Source organism: Branchiostoma belcheri, unplaced genomic scaffold (assembly GCF_001625305.1).
Source record: "Branchiostoma belcheri isolate BF01 breed outbred unplaced genomic scaffold, Haploidv18h27 scaffold229, whole genome shotgun sequence".
Classification (NCBI taxonomy): domain Eukaryota; kingdom Metazoa; phylum Chordata; class Leptocardii; order Amphioxiformes; family Branchiostomatidae; genus Branchiostoma; species Branchiostoma belcheri.
The window spans coordinates 191528-209938 of NW_017803813.1; the positions used below are offsets into that span (position 1 = coordinate 191528).

At 42.8% G+C, this 18411-nt stretch overlaps 1 protein-coding gene across 5 annotated transcripts in view; it reads left to right on the forward strand.

The window, feature by feature from the left end:
* Positions 1–12143, forward strand: part of LOC109470527 (glycine receptor subunit alphaZ1-like) — a 34557-nt gene extending 22414 nt beyond the window's left edge. For 2 of the 5 annotated variants that reach the window (XM_019769490.1, XM_019769494.1), the window contains 6 exons: positions 1982–2064; positions 4310–4453; positions 5144–5336; positions 5975–6173; positions 9193–9300; positions 11567–12143. In XM_019769490.1, the coding sequence (XP_019625049.1) occupies positions 1982–2064; positions 4310–4453; positions 5144–5336; positions 5975–6173; positions 9193–9300; positions 11567–11812 (973 nt within the window). In that variant the 3' untranslated portion in view covers positions 11813–12143. The remainder of the gene's footprint in view (positions 1–1981; positions 2065–4309; positions 4454–5143; positions 5337–5974; positions 6174–9192; positions 9301–11566) is intronic. The other 3 variants (XM_019769491.1, XM_019769493.1, XM_019769492.1) reach the window with 3 other exon arrangements.
* Positions 12144–18411: the final 6268 nt, after the last annotated feature.

Sequence of the window (18411 nt, forward strand, 5' to 3'; positions counted from 1 at the left end):
TATACTACTACTCTCTCTCTCTCTCTCTCTCTCTCTCTCTCTCTCTCTCTCTATATATATATATATATATATATATATATATATATATATATATATATATATATATATATGGTTTATTCGCAAATTGACATAAAACTAAAACAACATAGCAGCCTGATAATACAATGTAAAAAAGGCTGAATCACGCAATTTTTAGGGAACACACAATTGTACAAAATATCATCAATATTTACAAACATAACCAAGTTAAACTGAATGACAAGAATATACTAGTATACAAACAGTAGTTGGGTGATTACACAGTTATTTACATGTTGTACAGTAATGACCCGTGCAAATAAGTCTGGATGCCACGCGGAAGATACAGACGTTGGATACAGGCACCTTGAATCATGTCTGACATCAGTTTTTATGAAGCGCGTAATTAAGATTTGCGCGACGCTGTCTCCCGATCCTGCACGCCGCTTTGGAACTTTCCTCGCGCCGAGGAGCGTAAAATCCGCAGCGGTGAAATCAACAGCTACAAAAGCTGCTGCGAAAGGCCTTTCATGTCGGAGCGTTTCGCCCACGCGAGAGATTCTTGTCGGTTTTTGCTCGCTGTACACTCTAAAGATATCGGCCCGAGCGTCTCAATGGATGCCTTTTACAGCCGCGCTCGCGCAGACTAGGAGGCGCCACCGGGCTCTCACTTCGCCTGCTGGACAGAAAAGGTGCAAGTCAGCATGTAAGGGCTGAGAAGTAGGCAATCTCCTAACATCTATGGCCACTCAGGACAGTGACCATGTTCTTGGCATATATTTTCCAAACAATAATACTTTCCAAACAAGAAGAAGTCGGCACGTAATTAAGAGCTGAGAAGTAGGCAATCTCCTAACATTTTAAGCTACTCAGGGCAGTCACCATGTTCTTAGCAGGAAACTTTGTAAAAATAATAATAACACTACTGAACAAAAAAGGTGCAAGTCAGCAAGTAAGGGCCGAGAGGCAGGAAATCTTGTGACATCTACAACTCTTCAGGGCAGTGACAATGTTCTTGGCATATATTTTCTAAAGACGAAAATAAGATACAACCAAAGTGACTAGAGTTGCCTTGACTCAAAATTGATAAAAGGAAACTGACTGAATATTTTTACCACTTCGGCAACTGCTTTGTTCATGGCATGTTGCCCGGATGTTCGTGTAATGTTACCCGGATGTTATTGGCATGTTGCCCGGATGTGCAGGGAAGTTACCCGGATGTCGTGAGTTAAGTATGCGACAGGAGTCGTTAACGTTATCCTGTGCGCTGACTACCGGAGGAACGGCGTTCGTTCCACTTGTTTCTCACGGGCGGAATCCGCCGTGTGTGCGATAACGACTCGTCACGGGTTATCTAGTCTGACAGGAGGTATCATTCAAACTCCTGTCACACATACTAGCCGGGGGCTAGTTTTTCACGGTTTCCGATGGGTGTTAGGTCAACGTTGAATCAGATTTTTGCCCGTTCCAGACGATACAATAGTAGAAAACAACAATGAACAAAAAACAGATTGACCCTGAGACCACACCACCCTATGCATCTGGAATGTTTTTCATTGTGCCCCCCCCCCCATGTTTACTACGCCATGTGCTGTTGCTAGGTAACGGGATGTATTGCTAGGCAACAGAGTGACTACACGTGTTTGTGTCGTCTGCAGATTGACCTTGAGACCGCCCAGCTGCAATAGAAATGAAAATAATATTCTTTTCATAGTGCCTTCCCTTCTCAATGTTCTACGTCATGTACTGTTGCTAGGTAACGGAATGTGTTGCTAGGCAACAGAGTGACTAAACGTGTTTGTGTCGTCTGCAGATTGACCTTGAGATCGCCAAGCTGCAATAGAAATGAAAATAATATTCTTTTCATATTGCCGTCCTTTCCCAATGTTCTACGTCATGTACTGTTGCAAGGTAACGGAATGTGTTGCTAGGCAACAGAGTGACGTGTTTGTGTCGTATGCAGATTGACCTTGAGGCTGGCCTGCCCCATGCAGCTGCAGCGGTTTCCCATGGACCACCAGATCTGCATCATGCAGCTGGAGAGTTGTAAGTAACCTTTTTTTATTCATTCACATATATTTTACAGGAATCACTTATTAGGAAAAAAGTACAATTTCTTATGTAACGCTTTCTACTCGAGCACATAAATGTTAAATAGGAGTACAACACAAAGACAAAATACATGCATATGGATAATGTACATCGTACAAGTGGATAAAACAAGACAAGTTGGCGATGTATCAATTACGAGAATCTACCTGTACAGTGGATAAATATTTAAACTATGTCGAAAATATTACAGTTTTGCAAATGTGAAAGAGACGTGGACCCTTGTAGCAGTAAAGAACATTGTACGTAATTCAGTTATCTCTTTAAATTTCTCACATAAACCATAATCCTTCATTGGGAAATATATATCGTAAAGGGTAACTCAATAAACAAGCATTCTAGTGATGCATTACAATTGATAGAGTAACAATCAAGATATCATCGACCAAACTCAAGATTGCGAACTTTTTTTTTTAAGTTAATTTCCCTTGTGGTCTTTTTTATGGTTTCCTCTGGACGATCCTCTCCATATGGCGTTACAGCTTCATTTCCAGGCTTCGATTGTCGATACTATCGATATTTGTCCCATTTAAGAGAGTGACCTCAGTGACATTTTATCTTATTCATACCTATCAATTTCTTTTTGTAGAATCAAATTATCTTCATCAGTTATACGTTACCGTAAACTGAACTTATCATCCTGACATTGCCTGAGGGATCGAAGCCTGGAAATATATAGTTGGGGCTTTTTTATACTCAGTCGCTCAGTTCAAGTAAATAACTCATTCTATTCGTGCAATTCAAATTGATAATGAACTTTTTTGAAGTATTTTTTCCACTCAACCGACTTTCAAATGATTTTTTATCGCCATCATTAGAGTTCACAACGCCCCGAAGGAGGCTCAAATCTCAATGAAGAAATTTACAGCGACTGTTGTGTAGAAAGAAATCTATTTGTGATCGACTCGTCCTTCTGATGAAGCCATTCATTGAACGCGGCCGTTCCATCACAAGCCCACCAGGGCACATGTGATAACCCTTAACCCCATCAGCTACCCAATACACCTCACACAAGACGTTTACGTCAATAACGTGACGTGAGTCTTATACCCGAGCGGTCATTTATGACAGGCGATTCGCGCAAACATGTACCTCAGAGGCCCGTACTGTAACAGACATTTATATTCCCAGCGCTCTATATGCACTTACATTTTGTTCACTGAAACTCACCCTATGTTCATTCTTATCAAAAGTATACGTAACAAATCCTCGGGGATTCCGCCCTTGAGGAAGCTTTGGCAGAATTCTTCCACTTCGCAAAGAACGCGAGCTTTGAGTCCGCTCTGTTGGCAGAGTCATATATAAATGTCAAAAGAGGTAAGAAAGTCCGTCCATTCTGAATCGTGCAGTATGCTGTTCATGACATGAGTTGTCAGCTCGATGTACTGTACACTATTTATCATGTCCAACTCCTATATCTACCTACATGGGTCAATTGCTTTGTGCCTGAGTCCAAAAGCAAAACCAAGTCACCCAGGCCTGGCGATAATGTACTTTTAAAGCTCCTTTATGTAACTCAGTGCATTTGAGTTTTTTTGGATCCACAAGTCGTATACTAACATTTTGTAGTTCTAAATTCAGGATATATTTTAGTAGCTGTAGCAGTAATATTGTTGTTTAATGGTTGTTGTCATACATTGTGCAGTGTATCATATATGATTGTCGAGCAGTAAAGTTCATTCATTCATTCATTCATAGCAAAGGGCTGCTCGGCATCATTTCATTCCAATCAAATAGTGTCCAGACATAACAACATATGTGACTACTGTTAAACTGTTATTTTTCCTCCCATATCTCAACTTATTTCCATGTACTTAATGCGTAAACAGCATCACTTGGTGAGTAATCTATTCTAGAACCATCCCGAATGATCGGGCGCCATCTTGGATCCAACCACTCCACCCCTCTCCACCCCCAATATGGCCGAGCGATGACGTCACGTCACGTGCTAAAGCTTTACCCATCATGCTAGCACGCCGGCAGAACGTACTGCGTCTGCGCAAAACTATCACTTTTCACGGTTTCGTTGGGTTTTTGGTCAACGTTGCTTCAGAATTTTGCCTGTTGCAGACGATATTTTTCCGACATAACATTTTGAAACAGCTACAGACGGGACCTTAAACGACCTTATATGACCCGTTCTGCATAAGTGCTCATTATACCCCTCCCTATGTTTCCCCAGTCGGCTACACCACCAGAGACTTACAGTTCAAATGGAACGATGAGGAGGGCTCCGATCCGGTACAAACGTCGGACGATGTGGAACTTCCACAGTTCGAGATAGAGAAAACGGAAACGGCAAGCTGCCTGAAGGTCTACAGTACCGGTATGACATCATATCATTTACGTTAACAATTCGTACTTGCATAGTACAAGGAAGGATTAAAACTAATACGCATGACAAAGTTCCGTAAGCGTATGAGCTTTCAGACGGCATCCACCATCTTTCTTCACCTAATCACGAGGGCAGTCACGTGACCCGGGGGTTGAAAGGTCGGCACAGGTATGTGACGAGTGTGTTGTAGATGTGGGGTAGTTGGTGGCGTCCTTGGTCGCGGTTTAAGGATGGGGAGAGGGTCTGGTGTGTACTGCCTCTATTCGTACTTGCGTACTTGTGTGGGTGTGTTTGCCGTTTTCTTGAATGTTTCTTCGTGGGGCTTGATTGGGGCAAGCAGAGCTTGAAATAAGACTAAATGAACAAATTCTAATCGTTTACATGGGGTGGCTTCGTGACATAAGTGGTATCGTCTGTCTGGCCTTTTCAAGTGTACATAGCCTAAATGCACATTTGGCCTACATAGGAAGTGAATATGCAATTAAATTTATTGTCATTGTCTCCATCTGTTCTTACATTTACAACTGTTTTTAGAAGCGAGAAGAAGCAGAACCTGTACATATGTAGTTTTACTATAGATATATTTTAAGTCTACCATCACTATTTACCATGACCCGTACCTAGTTCGAAATGAGCGAAAATGTACAATAAAGGTCTTTCATTCATTCAATCATTGTCCAGGTCTTTACACGTGTGTGGAGGCCAGGTTCTACCTGAAGCGGCAGCTGAGTTACTTCATGATGCAGACGTACACGCCCACCATCCTGATCGTCGTGCTGTCCTGGGTGTCCTTCTGGATCAACATGGACGCCGCGCCGGCCCGCACGGGACTCGGCATCACCACCGTGCTCACCATGACCACCAAAAGCACGGGGTACGTACGCAGTCTGTGTTGTATCAGGGATTGAGCTTTATCCAGAATCATGCTCAGGCAAGGCTCTGGATACCTTGTGGATAGCCCACGTGTACCCAGAACCTTGCTTTACCCAGCAAAATACTCAAGCATGAATCTGGATAGCCCACGAGTATACAGAATCGTGATTTATCCAGAATCATGCTCAGGCAAGGTTCTGGATAATCTACGCGTATCCAAAACCGTGCTTTATCCCGAACCATACTCAGGCACGACAGAGAAAAAGCATAAGTTTCACCTTCATTTGTGGAGTAGCTCAACAAACTACTGCTCAATTTATTCTCACTAAAACACGTTCATATTTATGGTGAGCAGCCCAACCAGCTCTGTCCTGCAACTTGCTACATAATGTGTTCCAACACTACCGGGTGTCTGCTACATCATCAGTTACCATGGCGACAGCCGTCTGGTCCATTTTGTTTGGAGAAGAGCAAAAACAATATTATCGCATGTTTTTCTTCTGCGACGGTAAACATAATACGTTTTGTCATCAAGCCGTGTTGTTCGTTCCAGGGTGTCGGCAGATCTGCCGAAGGTGTCGTACGCCCATTGACATCTGGATGGCCGTGTGTATGATGTTACTATGTTTTCCGTTCCAGGGTGTCGGCAGATCTGCCGAAGGTGTCGTACGTCAAGGCCATTGACATCTGGATGGCCGTGTGCATGATGTTTGTTTTCGCCGCGCTGCTGGAGTTCGCGGCAGTGAACTTCACCGCCCGGCTGCAGAAGGTGGAGGTGGAGAAGTGGGGCAGGAAGTTCAGCCGGAAGAAACAGCCCCAAGTTCAGGTACGGGTCCAGGTACGGTAATGAATGGATGATTTAAGTAACAAAGGAAAGAATGAATAGATGGAAGGATGGACAATACATAATTTACATAAGATAGAGATACATAATACATGCAATACATACAATACATACTACGAATGATTAAAGAAGAAACAGCCCCAAGTTCCAGGTCCAGGTACGGTAATGAATGCATGATTCAAGTAGCAAAGGATTGCATGAATGAAAGAGTAAGTGATATAGTGAATACTACTGCAGTTGCGTGTAAAACGTCAGATTCAGTTCTCAGCATACACAGTTAAGAATTAAAAATGAAGAAACATCCCCAAGTTCAGGTACGGGTTCAGGTATGGTAAAGACAGAGAAAAAAAACTTAGAAACTTGGCAATTAAGTTAGGGTAAGATAAAGGCGGGTCTGAGTGGGAGATATTCATGTGCCGAAACTAAAGGTGCGGCGGAATTTATGGGCCAGGATGAGTTTAGTGACGGTTATGGATGTGGTGTGGTTGTACTGGATGCATAAAACAATGCGGTATCGTCAGCTGCACATAACATAACTTGACCATGCTTGATGAAGATAATGTACAAGATAAACAAAAATGGCCCCAGTACCAACCCTCGTGGAACTCAGGAACAACAGAGATGTCCAAGAAGCCCATTTACAACTGTGGACTGTTGTCTGCCGCTTAAATGTGAGCGGAGCCATTCCAGCTAAGTGTCTTGGACCCCATTGATTCAAACTTTCAAACTTGGCAATTAACTCAGGGTCAGAAAAAGGACCGTGAAAAAAATCATGATTCCCCTAAAGGTGCGGCGGAATTTATGGGCCAGGATGAGTTTCGTGACGGTTACGGATGTGGTGTGTCTGCTCTTCCCCCCGCTCGGGGAGCGTGGATCCATCCTGTACCCGGCAGCGCTGGGTTTCAGACATCAGCGTCTAGACATTGCAGAGTCCCCGTAACCCTTGCCGTGAGCTATCATATTTCTCACCACTGATGTTTCAATCGTAAAGGGGAAATGCGAACCGGTGTTGAGCCAAATCCCTGAGCTGCCACATACGTGAGAGGGTAGGTGTTTAGGGCTAGGGTTGGTATTAGAGTTAAGGCTAGGATTACGGTTAGAGTTAGGAGAGTCATGAGAGTTAGGGTTAGGGTTAGAGTTAGGGTCAGAGTTAGGGTTAGGGTCAGAGTTAGGGTTACGGTTACGGTTAGGGTTAGGGTTAGAGTTAGGGTTAGTCCGCCGCAAGAGACAGAGGGGTCTGGAGACAGCTGTCCATCCTCGCTTCTGCCTTGTCCCCCCAACGACCAGGAGGGCAAGGGACAAGGTAAGTAGGTAGGTAGTGTAAAAGTTGGGATCATTGTTCAGGTTTAGACTTACGATTGGGGTTAGGTTAGGTTTAGTCTCCCACATCACGACCAACCCCCTCTCACCCCTTGTCTCAGGTATAGTGGAAACCCCCAAGTAGTGTCGGAGTCATGTATATGGCAGGATCATGTATTTGCATTGACACCAGGGAGCGCAACTTCCTGCCCCGAGTCGACAAATTGTGTCCAATTTTCGGCCACGTCGTGAGATTATTGAGCGGAATCAGGTGGTAGGAGCGACCCCCGGGCCTGACTAATACCGCGCGGTGTTCAATACAGGTTACCGCGCACATCCATATACGGAACAAAACTGCTTCGCTTGATACCCAGGAAATTACGGCTGGGTCAAGCCCGGCCAGGTTTTACGATATCTATCTAGAGTCCGCTATTAATCTGGTTCTATTAAGAACTTTTAAATGCAAAGGGTCGAAACCGGGAGAAGGTCTATGTTTGCAAGAACAGGCTTGTATTGATTTCGGATAGAGGGGGAGGAATTGCAGCTCTAACAGTTTTAGGAGTTTGGGAAAGGGATGAAATTACAACACGGGAAGCCAACGGATTGATAGAGTTAACGTCCTGTCACCGTAACGAGACAAATTTGTCGCAACTGACTCTTCAAATTAATGAGTTTCATAACTGAGACTGACATGACGGAGTGATGGCTAAATGATGAAGTATGAATTCTTTATACGACTCCCCTGGTCATCTATTTTATTCCTTGGAGCCGGGTAATCAGCTAAGGAAGAAAAATGTGTCACAGAGCGAGACCAGACGGATAGGCAGGGGACCGGGGTCGGCAGTTGGTCAAATGAGTCCGCTTTACGCTCGGGTCGATAGTTCTTCATTCATTAATGGGCCGTGATGAAGGATGGGCAACTCGGCCCATGGAAGCCAGTGGTTCCAGAACGCTGACATGTATCTGAAAAGATGACAGCTCGGCAGGATCAATACTGAAGTCATTCATTCTCTATTTAAGCCAGTTTTACGTACGCCGTGAGATCTGCCTACTCAGTATTTATTAAATATTGCAACACCTGCCATGCATGATATATCAAGCGTGTTGGTGAGTTTCGATGGCGATAATTATATTAAGTGAACGAATGAATGAATGGAGACCTTCATTGTACATACATACCAGCTATTGGCTTAAGCACAGGTCACAGACAGAAGAGTAGCTCACATACTGTATACTAGCACAGTAGCGAACACGTTAACGAATTCTTGATAACATTCATTTTTAAATGACTGGTAATTCGAACCTGAAGAAGGCCAACTTGTTCGCGTGCAGTTATTTGAGTCTTGTATGTGAACTTTTTACTAAAAACTGTCTCTGAAACCGAAGATGAATTATATGAAGAGAAGTCAAACCCTTCAGACATAGTTTTAGCCAATTAGATTTCATTATGTACATTTCATTATGTTATTTTATACTCTGTTTCAATGTTTTGTATGTTTGTAACTTGCAATTAGCCTTTGGACATGGATTTGCAATAGACTTCTCAATATGTGAAAGATATAAGATTAACTGTAAGAATTTGTTTCCCAGACAGAAACAAACATTAAATTTTCATGATCTAGTGCTCATTTCGGTCACCAATTATGTGAATATGACATAAAGATTAATTATGTGAAAGATATAAGATAAACTGTGGGGTTTGTCTCCCGGACAGAAACGCTGCATAGGGATTCAGAAGAACATCGACGACGTGCCTCCCAACTACACGGGACTCATCCTCGTCGACAGCCAGGACCCTCGGTGGGAACAGGTACCGGTCAAAGTAAGCTTAGAGTTCGGCAACATCTAGCCTGGTTACCAAAGCTATTATAGCTCCCGAGTCCTACATAGTCTTCGCAAATAGGTCTGGACCCGGACCACATGTAGTCTCTACCAGACTAAGTACGCTGGCTATATATAGGAGAATATTTGCCTGGGGAGTTTGACCGCCTTGTAGGTTTGACTGGCCTCGCAGAAAATGAGCGGGTTAGTTTTATTGCCTTTCATCGCACCGACTTTCCACAGGCCATCGGAGGGAAAGAAACTACCTCCCCGCGGCCGGACTCCCTTGGCCAATTTTACTCTCTTTTTTTGCCGTATTCTTCGATCCGTACTCCCGTAGAAAGGCCTGGTGTAGACTAGACTACATGTATTTGCGGAGAGGATGTAGGACTCGGGAGCTATAATAGGTTTGGTAACCAGGCTAGGCAGCATCACACTCGTCCTGGGCCGGTGTACGACTTGGGTGTCGAGAATGGCAATCTCCTAGCGGATCATACGGTGGCAAGGCAGTATCCATTGGCAAGATAGAGGAGTGTCCCTCGGTGGCTAATGGACACCCCTCTGGCCAATGGATATATTGCCTTGTCACAGTATGAACTGCTTGGAAAGTGGAAAATGGAGGGTTGCAGTAAAACACAACCAAAAAAGTTTAGCTTGAGAATTCGAAGCTTTCGAACGTATTCGTATGGTCTTCTACAACTAAAAATCTAACAAAGCTACAAACATGTAGCCATCCCACGTACAGAATCACAAAAGAGCTAAATCTTGTTCTGCTATCCCAAGAATGCCCTCTATTTGCGATCGTACGACGGTTTTGCGACGAATGTGACTAGCCCATTAGAGGTCACATTTCCAAACCGGGGCCCGGCTGGGTAGCTTTCGGGAACGAAAAGTATGTTATAAAAGAAAACACAAAAACTTATAGAAGCTAACCACGAGTACTATTTGTGTTATATCCTTTATATGAATTGCTAATTTTTGTGGCGTAGCGGCATAGTGCTCGACTCGGAACCAAGAGGTCCCGGGTTTGAGTCCTGGTATGCCACCTTTGGGAAATGCACTTTACACGACTTTCCTCACTTTGCTCAGGTGAACATGAGTATTGTATTGTCCCCTGTGTTGATGGCGGCATTAATATAAGTTGAAGTTGAACTTGAGTGCGCCGTCACCACGTCTTGTGAATACATTTTGGAATATTACAAAAAAAATTCGTTGACGCAAACATCTCGGCCTAGCCCCGGTTTGGAAATCTATGACCTCAGCATAACACTGCATTATTCAGCCCTATGTTTATCCCGATAGGGGACTGGGAATACACAGCGGTCTCGCCCCTCCCAGATCAGTATTCCTGCTCCATTATCCCCTTGAACTTGACTGGTGACTGCACAGTAAAAGGGCACCGAGTGCAGGGTGGAGCGGGTCTTATCACGGGGTTCAATTACCCGTCGGAAAAGTTACGGGCTTGACCTTTCGGCGAAATCGACTCTAGGTGACAAGAATGGGCAAACAGTCGACGGGTAATCTGCAGTGGATTTGTCACGGGGTTTGTTCTGTGGGAGGGTTAATGTTGCACGCGCTGATACTAAATTAGATAACAGGGAGGCTGAGATATTACCCAAGGCAATCCCGGCCGTATGGTATGCTCCGTGAGTTGCCATGGCTCCTCGGCCTTCCTAAGTGTCTGCGTACGTGAAGGAGATACTGAAGTATCTACATTACATAGCTAGACAGTATCGATTGTACAATGTAGTTTAAGTGTCATCTATATGTTGATTATATGTATGGACTCCATCTGCTGTTTGTTGTCATGCTTTCTCTATAGTGTTTTTATTTAAATGTTTTGCGCTACTTTTCCAACTTATTCAGGGAGAGGATTTCCCTTCTTCATTACTTGGGTTTGTTCTTAGCGCAGTCTGTGTCTTTCTTTCCTTTCTCTCTCTCTCTCTCTCTCTCTCTCTCCCTCTCTCACTCTCCCTCCCTATCTGGTGAAAGATGTGCGTCTTTTTCATCTTTCTTTCCTTCTATCTCTGTCTATTTATATGTTCACACTGACTATGCCTTCAAGCTGTCGTGAAAGATATTGGACGCTGTGAGCTTGTCGTGTGTGTGTCGTGACCATATTGTGAATGTTTCCACCCTGTCGAGAATATGTCGTACGTCGTAATATCATCGCGTGTATGTCGTGAGCTTGTCGTGACCATGTTGAGACTTTATCTCCCCACTGTCGTGAAAGACGTCGTACGTCGTAAGTTTGTCTTTTGCCCCAGATGGAGACGAACGCGAACGAGAACGAGACCAGCTTCACCTACAAGACCATGGGGGTGGCCCCCCTGATAGCGGAGCGGGAGGAGGAGGTCAAGGCCCCTCCCCCCAAGCCTGCGGCACCTCCGGGTCCTCCGGAGACGTTCAGAGACAAGGCTGAGAAAATAGACGCCGTATCCCGGATCGTCTTTCCCATGATCTTCCTACTGTTCAACATCGGATACTGGTCGTCTCTGCTCGCCATGTTCTGATGAGGTGGTTGAAGTATACATGGCTTTGCAGTTGAAGCGGTCACACCTAGCAATATGTAATAATTATAATAACATTTTCTCGACACATGAGAAAACATGATAGAACTGTGTATGAGATGATGAGGACTAAAGCGGCCACCACGCGTCTGTTTGTGCGGTCTGGTCGTTATAAATACGAGCGATACGCGATCATTTCGTCTGCTGCTTCCACACGGGGGAAAATGAACTTGAGAACTTGAGAAACCTGAACTTGAGAAACTCACACTGACTGTCACTTCGGCGGGACAGTTTCCTTGTACATGAAGTTGAGAGTTAAGATACCAACTATTGCTTCTACAGACTTGATCTTGTTAACGGGTCTACTGGTTTACATTAACGACACAATAGGTAAAAAAATCATTATTTCAGTAGCGTTGTTGGATAGGGTTACAAGTCTTAGGAAACAGGCAAAGACCATCTCCGGGTTGTAAGAGCCAGGGGAGGTTAGTACAGGAGAGGCTAGAAAACCCGCTACGTCATAGCGTTAGGCTAATAACACCGTAGAAGATCTACTTAAGCCTCATATATATACATAATTATACATGTGTGTAAGGGGATAACGTTTACGAAATTTAATTAGTCTTGCTGCCAAATCTTGCGATAACAGAGCAACTCTCGCGTGAACAACAAACTCTCGCGTGAGCATTCGACAGGCTACAACCAGGAGACCCTATTGTAGCAAATAACAGTGCAATAATAATGATGATAATATTCAGAATCCTTTCGCCACAACAGGTAAAATAGCCAAGAGGGTTCGGGCGATTCTGTTTAGGGTGGATTCTGTCTATAGTATTGTTTTAGAAACGGGAAGAAGTCGCATTTCATCATGAACGTTTTGCTTTCCCGGTGAGATCGGTCTGTTATAATTGGAACCTGTTTCTTGTACCCAACATGGCGGGAAGGGATCGATTTTCCTAGCTGTTTAATGGCAAGTGCAATAGATAGATAGCCTCGTTTCACTGCCCTTAGGCCACAGTCTGCTAAGCACCGTCGCACGTGATAGAAGATGTAATCTGAAATGATTGGATCGTGAGGGGCCCAGGCTAAGGGCTGTTAACGCTACTCGGCAATAAATGAAACCGATCGGGTATTCATAAAAACTCAATATATATGCAAGGTCGGCGATCTGCGCAGGAAATATGCGTCCGGTGGGGAGAGACTGGCGACGGATCGAAGCAGGTTTGGGCACGTTTCCGCCGCTGGGAAAGGTAGTTACTGCAGTAGTATCTTAATAAAGTAGTGCAGCATAATTCTACATCACACGGCACATTTGTATAGACATTACACGTTCAGAGATTCATATGCAATAAGAACCTATGTGAAGAAAAAAAAAGATAAGATAATTCTAAAATCTACAAAGTAATCTGATATTTCATGGATGTTAGAATCAATGTGATTTCAAGAGTTAAATAAGGAAATTATTCAGTGTGTTTTAAGCTGTAAATAGTTGGTTTCTTTTGCAATTTGTGTGTCTAGAAACCTCAGTCTTCTTTTGTAGCTCAGATGCATGTTATAAGATGCTTCTTCGTCCTGGTTGACCAATAGACGACATGTTACCTTGTCTATAAAACAAACTGCTGTGAAATGTCGCTACTAACAAGAGAACAATCATGTGAAGCCATACGATATGAGAGTTATTATAATAGCCATTAAAATACATTCTATGGAGATGATGAAATATCACAATAAACGTTGAAATGCTCCTTTCACTTCATTCGTCTGCTGAACATTTTTTGTCTTTTTTCTTTTATAAAGTTAGAAAATTAGTGATAATATTTTATTACTTAGAGTCTAGATTGACGTACGTTAGTAAGGTTATTGCGTTTACATCATCTGCACATGCCTCAAGTAAATGCCATGTTTATCCTCACTAATGTTACCTACAGGCAAGAAGTAGTGAAAATACTTTTATACAGTCTTGGCTTAACTAGGCTTATCTATGAAAAATGCCTATAACGTTACTGTTTTAATGAAAGTTGTCATCTACCAGAGTTACTTCTTGAGCACAATCAATATGGTTATCTACGTCGATGAAGGTTAGACATCCAGGTACGTAATACGATACGCCAAAAAACAGTTACTCAAGCCAACTGGATATGATTTTGAAAACGTCAGACGTTTCAGCTAGTATCCACTAGCTTTCGTCAGTGACTAAAGCTAGTGTCACTGACGAAAGCTAGTGGATACTAGCTGAAACGTCTGACGTTTTTAAAATCATATCCAGTTGCTTGAGTAACTGTTTTTGCCAATATGGTTATCTACCACTCAAACATTTCGAGCATAACATGTGCATGATTCTTGTTGTTGTTGTTGTTAGATAAGTCAAGATCTGACCACGTACTAAATTGCATACAAATCTAACCACAGCTTCTTGAGTTTTACTGTTCAACTACAAACACTGTTAGAAAAAACTATCCTACCAAATGCTCGAATAACCTTCGGACAACCTTGAAGAAAATGAGATCGCCAAATCATAGCAGCCATGAAGTGCGTGGAGAGACTAAATGATCTCCTTTGACTAAGGAAAGAACACTGAAAAATTGGACCCTGAAATGTGTCGTAAAAATATCAACAGGGCAAATCTTCCTACTAGATTTGGCATTACTAGGATCTTGGGACCTAATCATGATGCACGATCCGTAACAGTAGCTCGTCATTCCGTATCCCCCGATTCGGCATGATTGCTTAGCTTGCTGCCGTGTCCTACCGTTTTATTGGACATATCGATGTTTTCTGGGGGCTAGTCCATTATCAAAACTAGGGGTGAGTTGTCGGCAGAAAGCGGACATGAGAGAATGTAATTTTGTTTGAATTGTAACAACACAATGCACAGGGGAATACCATTAAAATTGAAGAATGAGTAAGGCAGATATCTACCTGTACATTGGGGTGGCGAGAGTCAGTGAGCTAACAAAAAGTGGTTCCAACGAACGTCATCAAAATATAAGCTCATTTTTGTAAGTTTTGTGTGCTCTTTACCCTTTCAACAACACTTTTGAATCGTGGATTATATCCAAGTTATAAAGTCACAGGTCGTACAAATCCAATCTTGGATGCTCATCCATCTCTTTAGAATGGAAGGGTGGGGGTGGGGGGTGCTTCACAAACCGAACTGCTAGAAGGTGACCCTTACGTATTACGAAACGATGACCTCTGTGGGAAGTAGACTGGCCTTGGACAAAGTAAATCGATCTTGGAGAATCGAACCGGTTCTTTACGTATTCCGGCCGACGTGTGAGGCGCAATATTCGCTCATTGGAGTGTCTAATGGGACCGAGTAATGGTCGATCTTATATAACGAGGAGAATAACAACCATGGAACCGTCCGTATCGTGCCTTTCCTCGCTGTTGAATGAATGGATGAATGAAGGAAGGAGGGAAGGGAGAAAGGAAGGAAGGAGGTAGGGAAGGAGGAAGGAAGGAAGGAGGGAAGGAAAATGAAGGAAGGAATGAAGGAAAGAAGGAAGGAAGGAATGAATGGATGAATGAATGAGTTTACAACCCTTTACACTACAGGCTGCGACCGCTGAGCGAATAAAACTTCGACAGATGGCTTAACGAATGTTTTTCGACGTTTTGTGCGTTATGTTGCCTTTTAAATCATAATTGAACGCAATACATCATGTACATGTAGTATTCCCATTATATATAGCATCCAGGGTAACACAAAATAATCCAATTTTGGTCGTTATACACTTCTCAGCAAGGGGGCTGTGCACCTTTCTTTGGGGAAATTTTCTGCAGGTAAAATTCGCTGATAGTGATTCTTATCAACACCTGTAAACTTTATCAGTTCTTCCACACCTTGCGCCCCGCAGAATTACGTCATCTAAAGACGGCGTTTTGATATTTTAAAGACTCTCGTTAAAATGTCGAGAGTCGTTTGAAGCGTGCAGTGGGGCCTAGGAAAAAAGTGTTGTGTTTCCTGTTTCCCGACCGACCCAAGAAAAATCTGCCGACCCTAGACTTTTTTCTGGATCCCTGCAAGGGACATGAATTTTTTTTCATACTGATCGAACTTTAATGATCTGACACCTGAGTGATGAAACCTTCTACAATCCATTTTCCAACATTGACATTGAATATAGATCTGAAGTGTCATCATGCAAGTTTCAAGTTTTCAAGTCATCAAGTTTTAAACTGTATTGTATAAGTTGGAACGCTAGATATTGTCTAAAAGTCGACTCCAATTTTTTCAAAACCAAAACAGGAAACACAACATTTTTTCTAGGCCTGAAGGATGGAGGGTGTTGGAGAACGTTGACTTGTATGGTTATCAGAACAGTGGTGACTATCGCTCTTCTCTCCGACAATAATCTTTAGAAAGTGTTCTGACAAGGCAAAACGAAAAGGGTCACTGATAGTCAAATCTCTCAGGAAAACGGAACAGAATGTCTTAATCCATTATAAATCATAATCGTAAAGCACGGAATATGTAATAACTACGCATAAAGCACGACTTTCTAAATTGTAAATAATACGAAACTAATTCGCTTACAGTGTACGAATATACGTATCTTCTTGGTTTGGGTTGACGTACGGAAGTAATTAAAAACTTTGTATTTGACGACACTTTGTGTGTCTGTATATAAAACGTCAAAATTTATCATGAATCAGCAGTGTACAGCGAGGAATGTGTAATAACCACTCATAAAGCAAGATTTTCTGAATTGTACTGTGTACAGTGGAGTGACGCCCACCGCGTCTTTTGGCTAATCGTTGATGCTGTGTCTTGATGAGGGTTTTGATGTCACCAATGTGCCAAGATCTGCACATTTGCCACCAAGAACCGTACATTTTTTGTTCAAGTTTAGATATTAATAAGAAACTACTTTGCTTATTGTGTACGTAAGTAATTAAAAACTCTGGTATTAGACGAAACTTTTGCCTTGGTTGTATCTCCAACCTGACGAATAAATGAATGCGTTGTTTCATTTCATAGGAACAGCTATAACGTTACTCCGTCCCAGACCAGCCTTAAACCACTAAAGTAAAAGATTGCCTCTGGCGGCACGACGCAGCGCACTTTTACAGCTTCTGACACCCAGGCTGACTGTGGATTGCTCGCTATCGGCAGATATTCTAGGCCTACAAATGCTGGTTTCCTGTTTTCCGACCGACCCTGCATTGTACCACAGTAAATGGAGTCAGTTCCGACTTGTAGTACTGTTACGCTATTCTCATATCTTTTATTTAAGATTTTACTTAGTACCACTGACTTTTAATATTTTATTCAATGTAATATACGTTTCGTGAATCAATGTAATTTTATTGATAGGTGTAGCAACGTAATTTTCCACATTTTAATGTTAATTAGCAAAGGTATTTCAGACATCACTTCATGTTGTACGTCTGCTATTTGCTAATAAAGTCATATCGTACTACTTATCGTACTACTTCCACATAGTGAGGTATGGGGTACCACAAGGCTCAATATTAGGCCCACTACTATTTATCATTTATGTAAATGACATGCCTGAATGTATTGAAAACTGTAGAATATCGATGTATGCTGATGACACGGTGATTCACTTCAGTAGCAAGGATGTTGGGACCATTGAGACGGCCCTTCAGAATGATCTTAAAAAGTTGTCTCAATAGTTTGCGGTAAATTCCATATCTATGAATGAAGGGAAATGCAAATGCATGCTTTTGGGAACGGACAAACGTCTTAAATCTGTTTAAAAAAACTGCCGGACCTAGCCTTTTTTTGTGGACCCCTGCAAGGGAGTTCGACATAAATATTTCAAGTTGATCGATGTTTTCTAGCTCTATGATCTGACACCTGAGTGATAAAATAGTTTTCCGGGATTCAAATTGAAAATATAAGTGTCCTCGTGCAATTTTTACTTTATTGTATACGTTGGATCACAAGTTGGGTCATTACAGATTGCCAAAGTCTAATAAGAAAAGAAAGTAAAAAAAAAAACAAGATATCAATGACCTTATGGACCTTTGTCATGTTCAACCGGTTTTTCAGTTGCTCATATATGCTCTATCGAGTTCTGGTGGAGGACGTGAGAGAGTGGTAGATGTCACTTCAAACGACCGGATATCATATCCAGTAGTAGTAGTAGTAGAGGTAGTAGAGTTTGAATTTCCTTTGAGTAAAAAAAAAGATAATCCCTACCTACCGACCCTAATTTTTTCAAGGCTGAAACAGGAAACACAGCATTTTTTCCCTAGGCCTGAACATGTGGGCAGTTATCCCGCGTTCTCCCGCGGCACTCTGTCTTCCTTTACACCTGCCGAGGGTCAAAAGGGCGGAGGGTTGTTAATGGGCAGGACTGCCATCCAGCGGCGAGGCATGCGTCATGTGGGCTGGGGTCCAGTTAACGGCTATTTAACATTTCTCTCTCTCCATGTATCTCTGCATCTCTGTCTCTCTCTCTGTCTGTCTCTCTCTCTCTCGCTCTCACTCCCTTACTCTCTCCCTCGGCAGTGTGTGTGTTGGTGTGTATGTGTGTGCTTGACGTTTGTGTGTGTGTGTGTGTGTGTGTGTGTGAGTGTGTGCATGTGTGTGTGTGTGCATGTGTGTGTGTGTGTATGTGTGTGTGTGC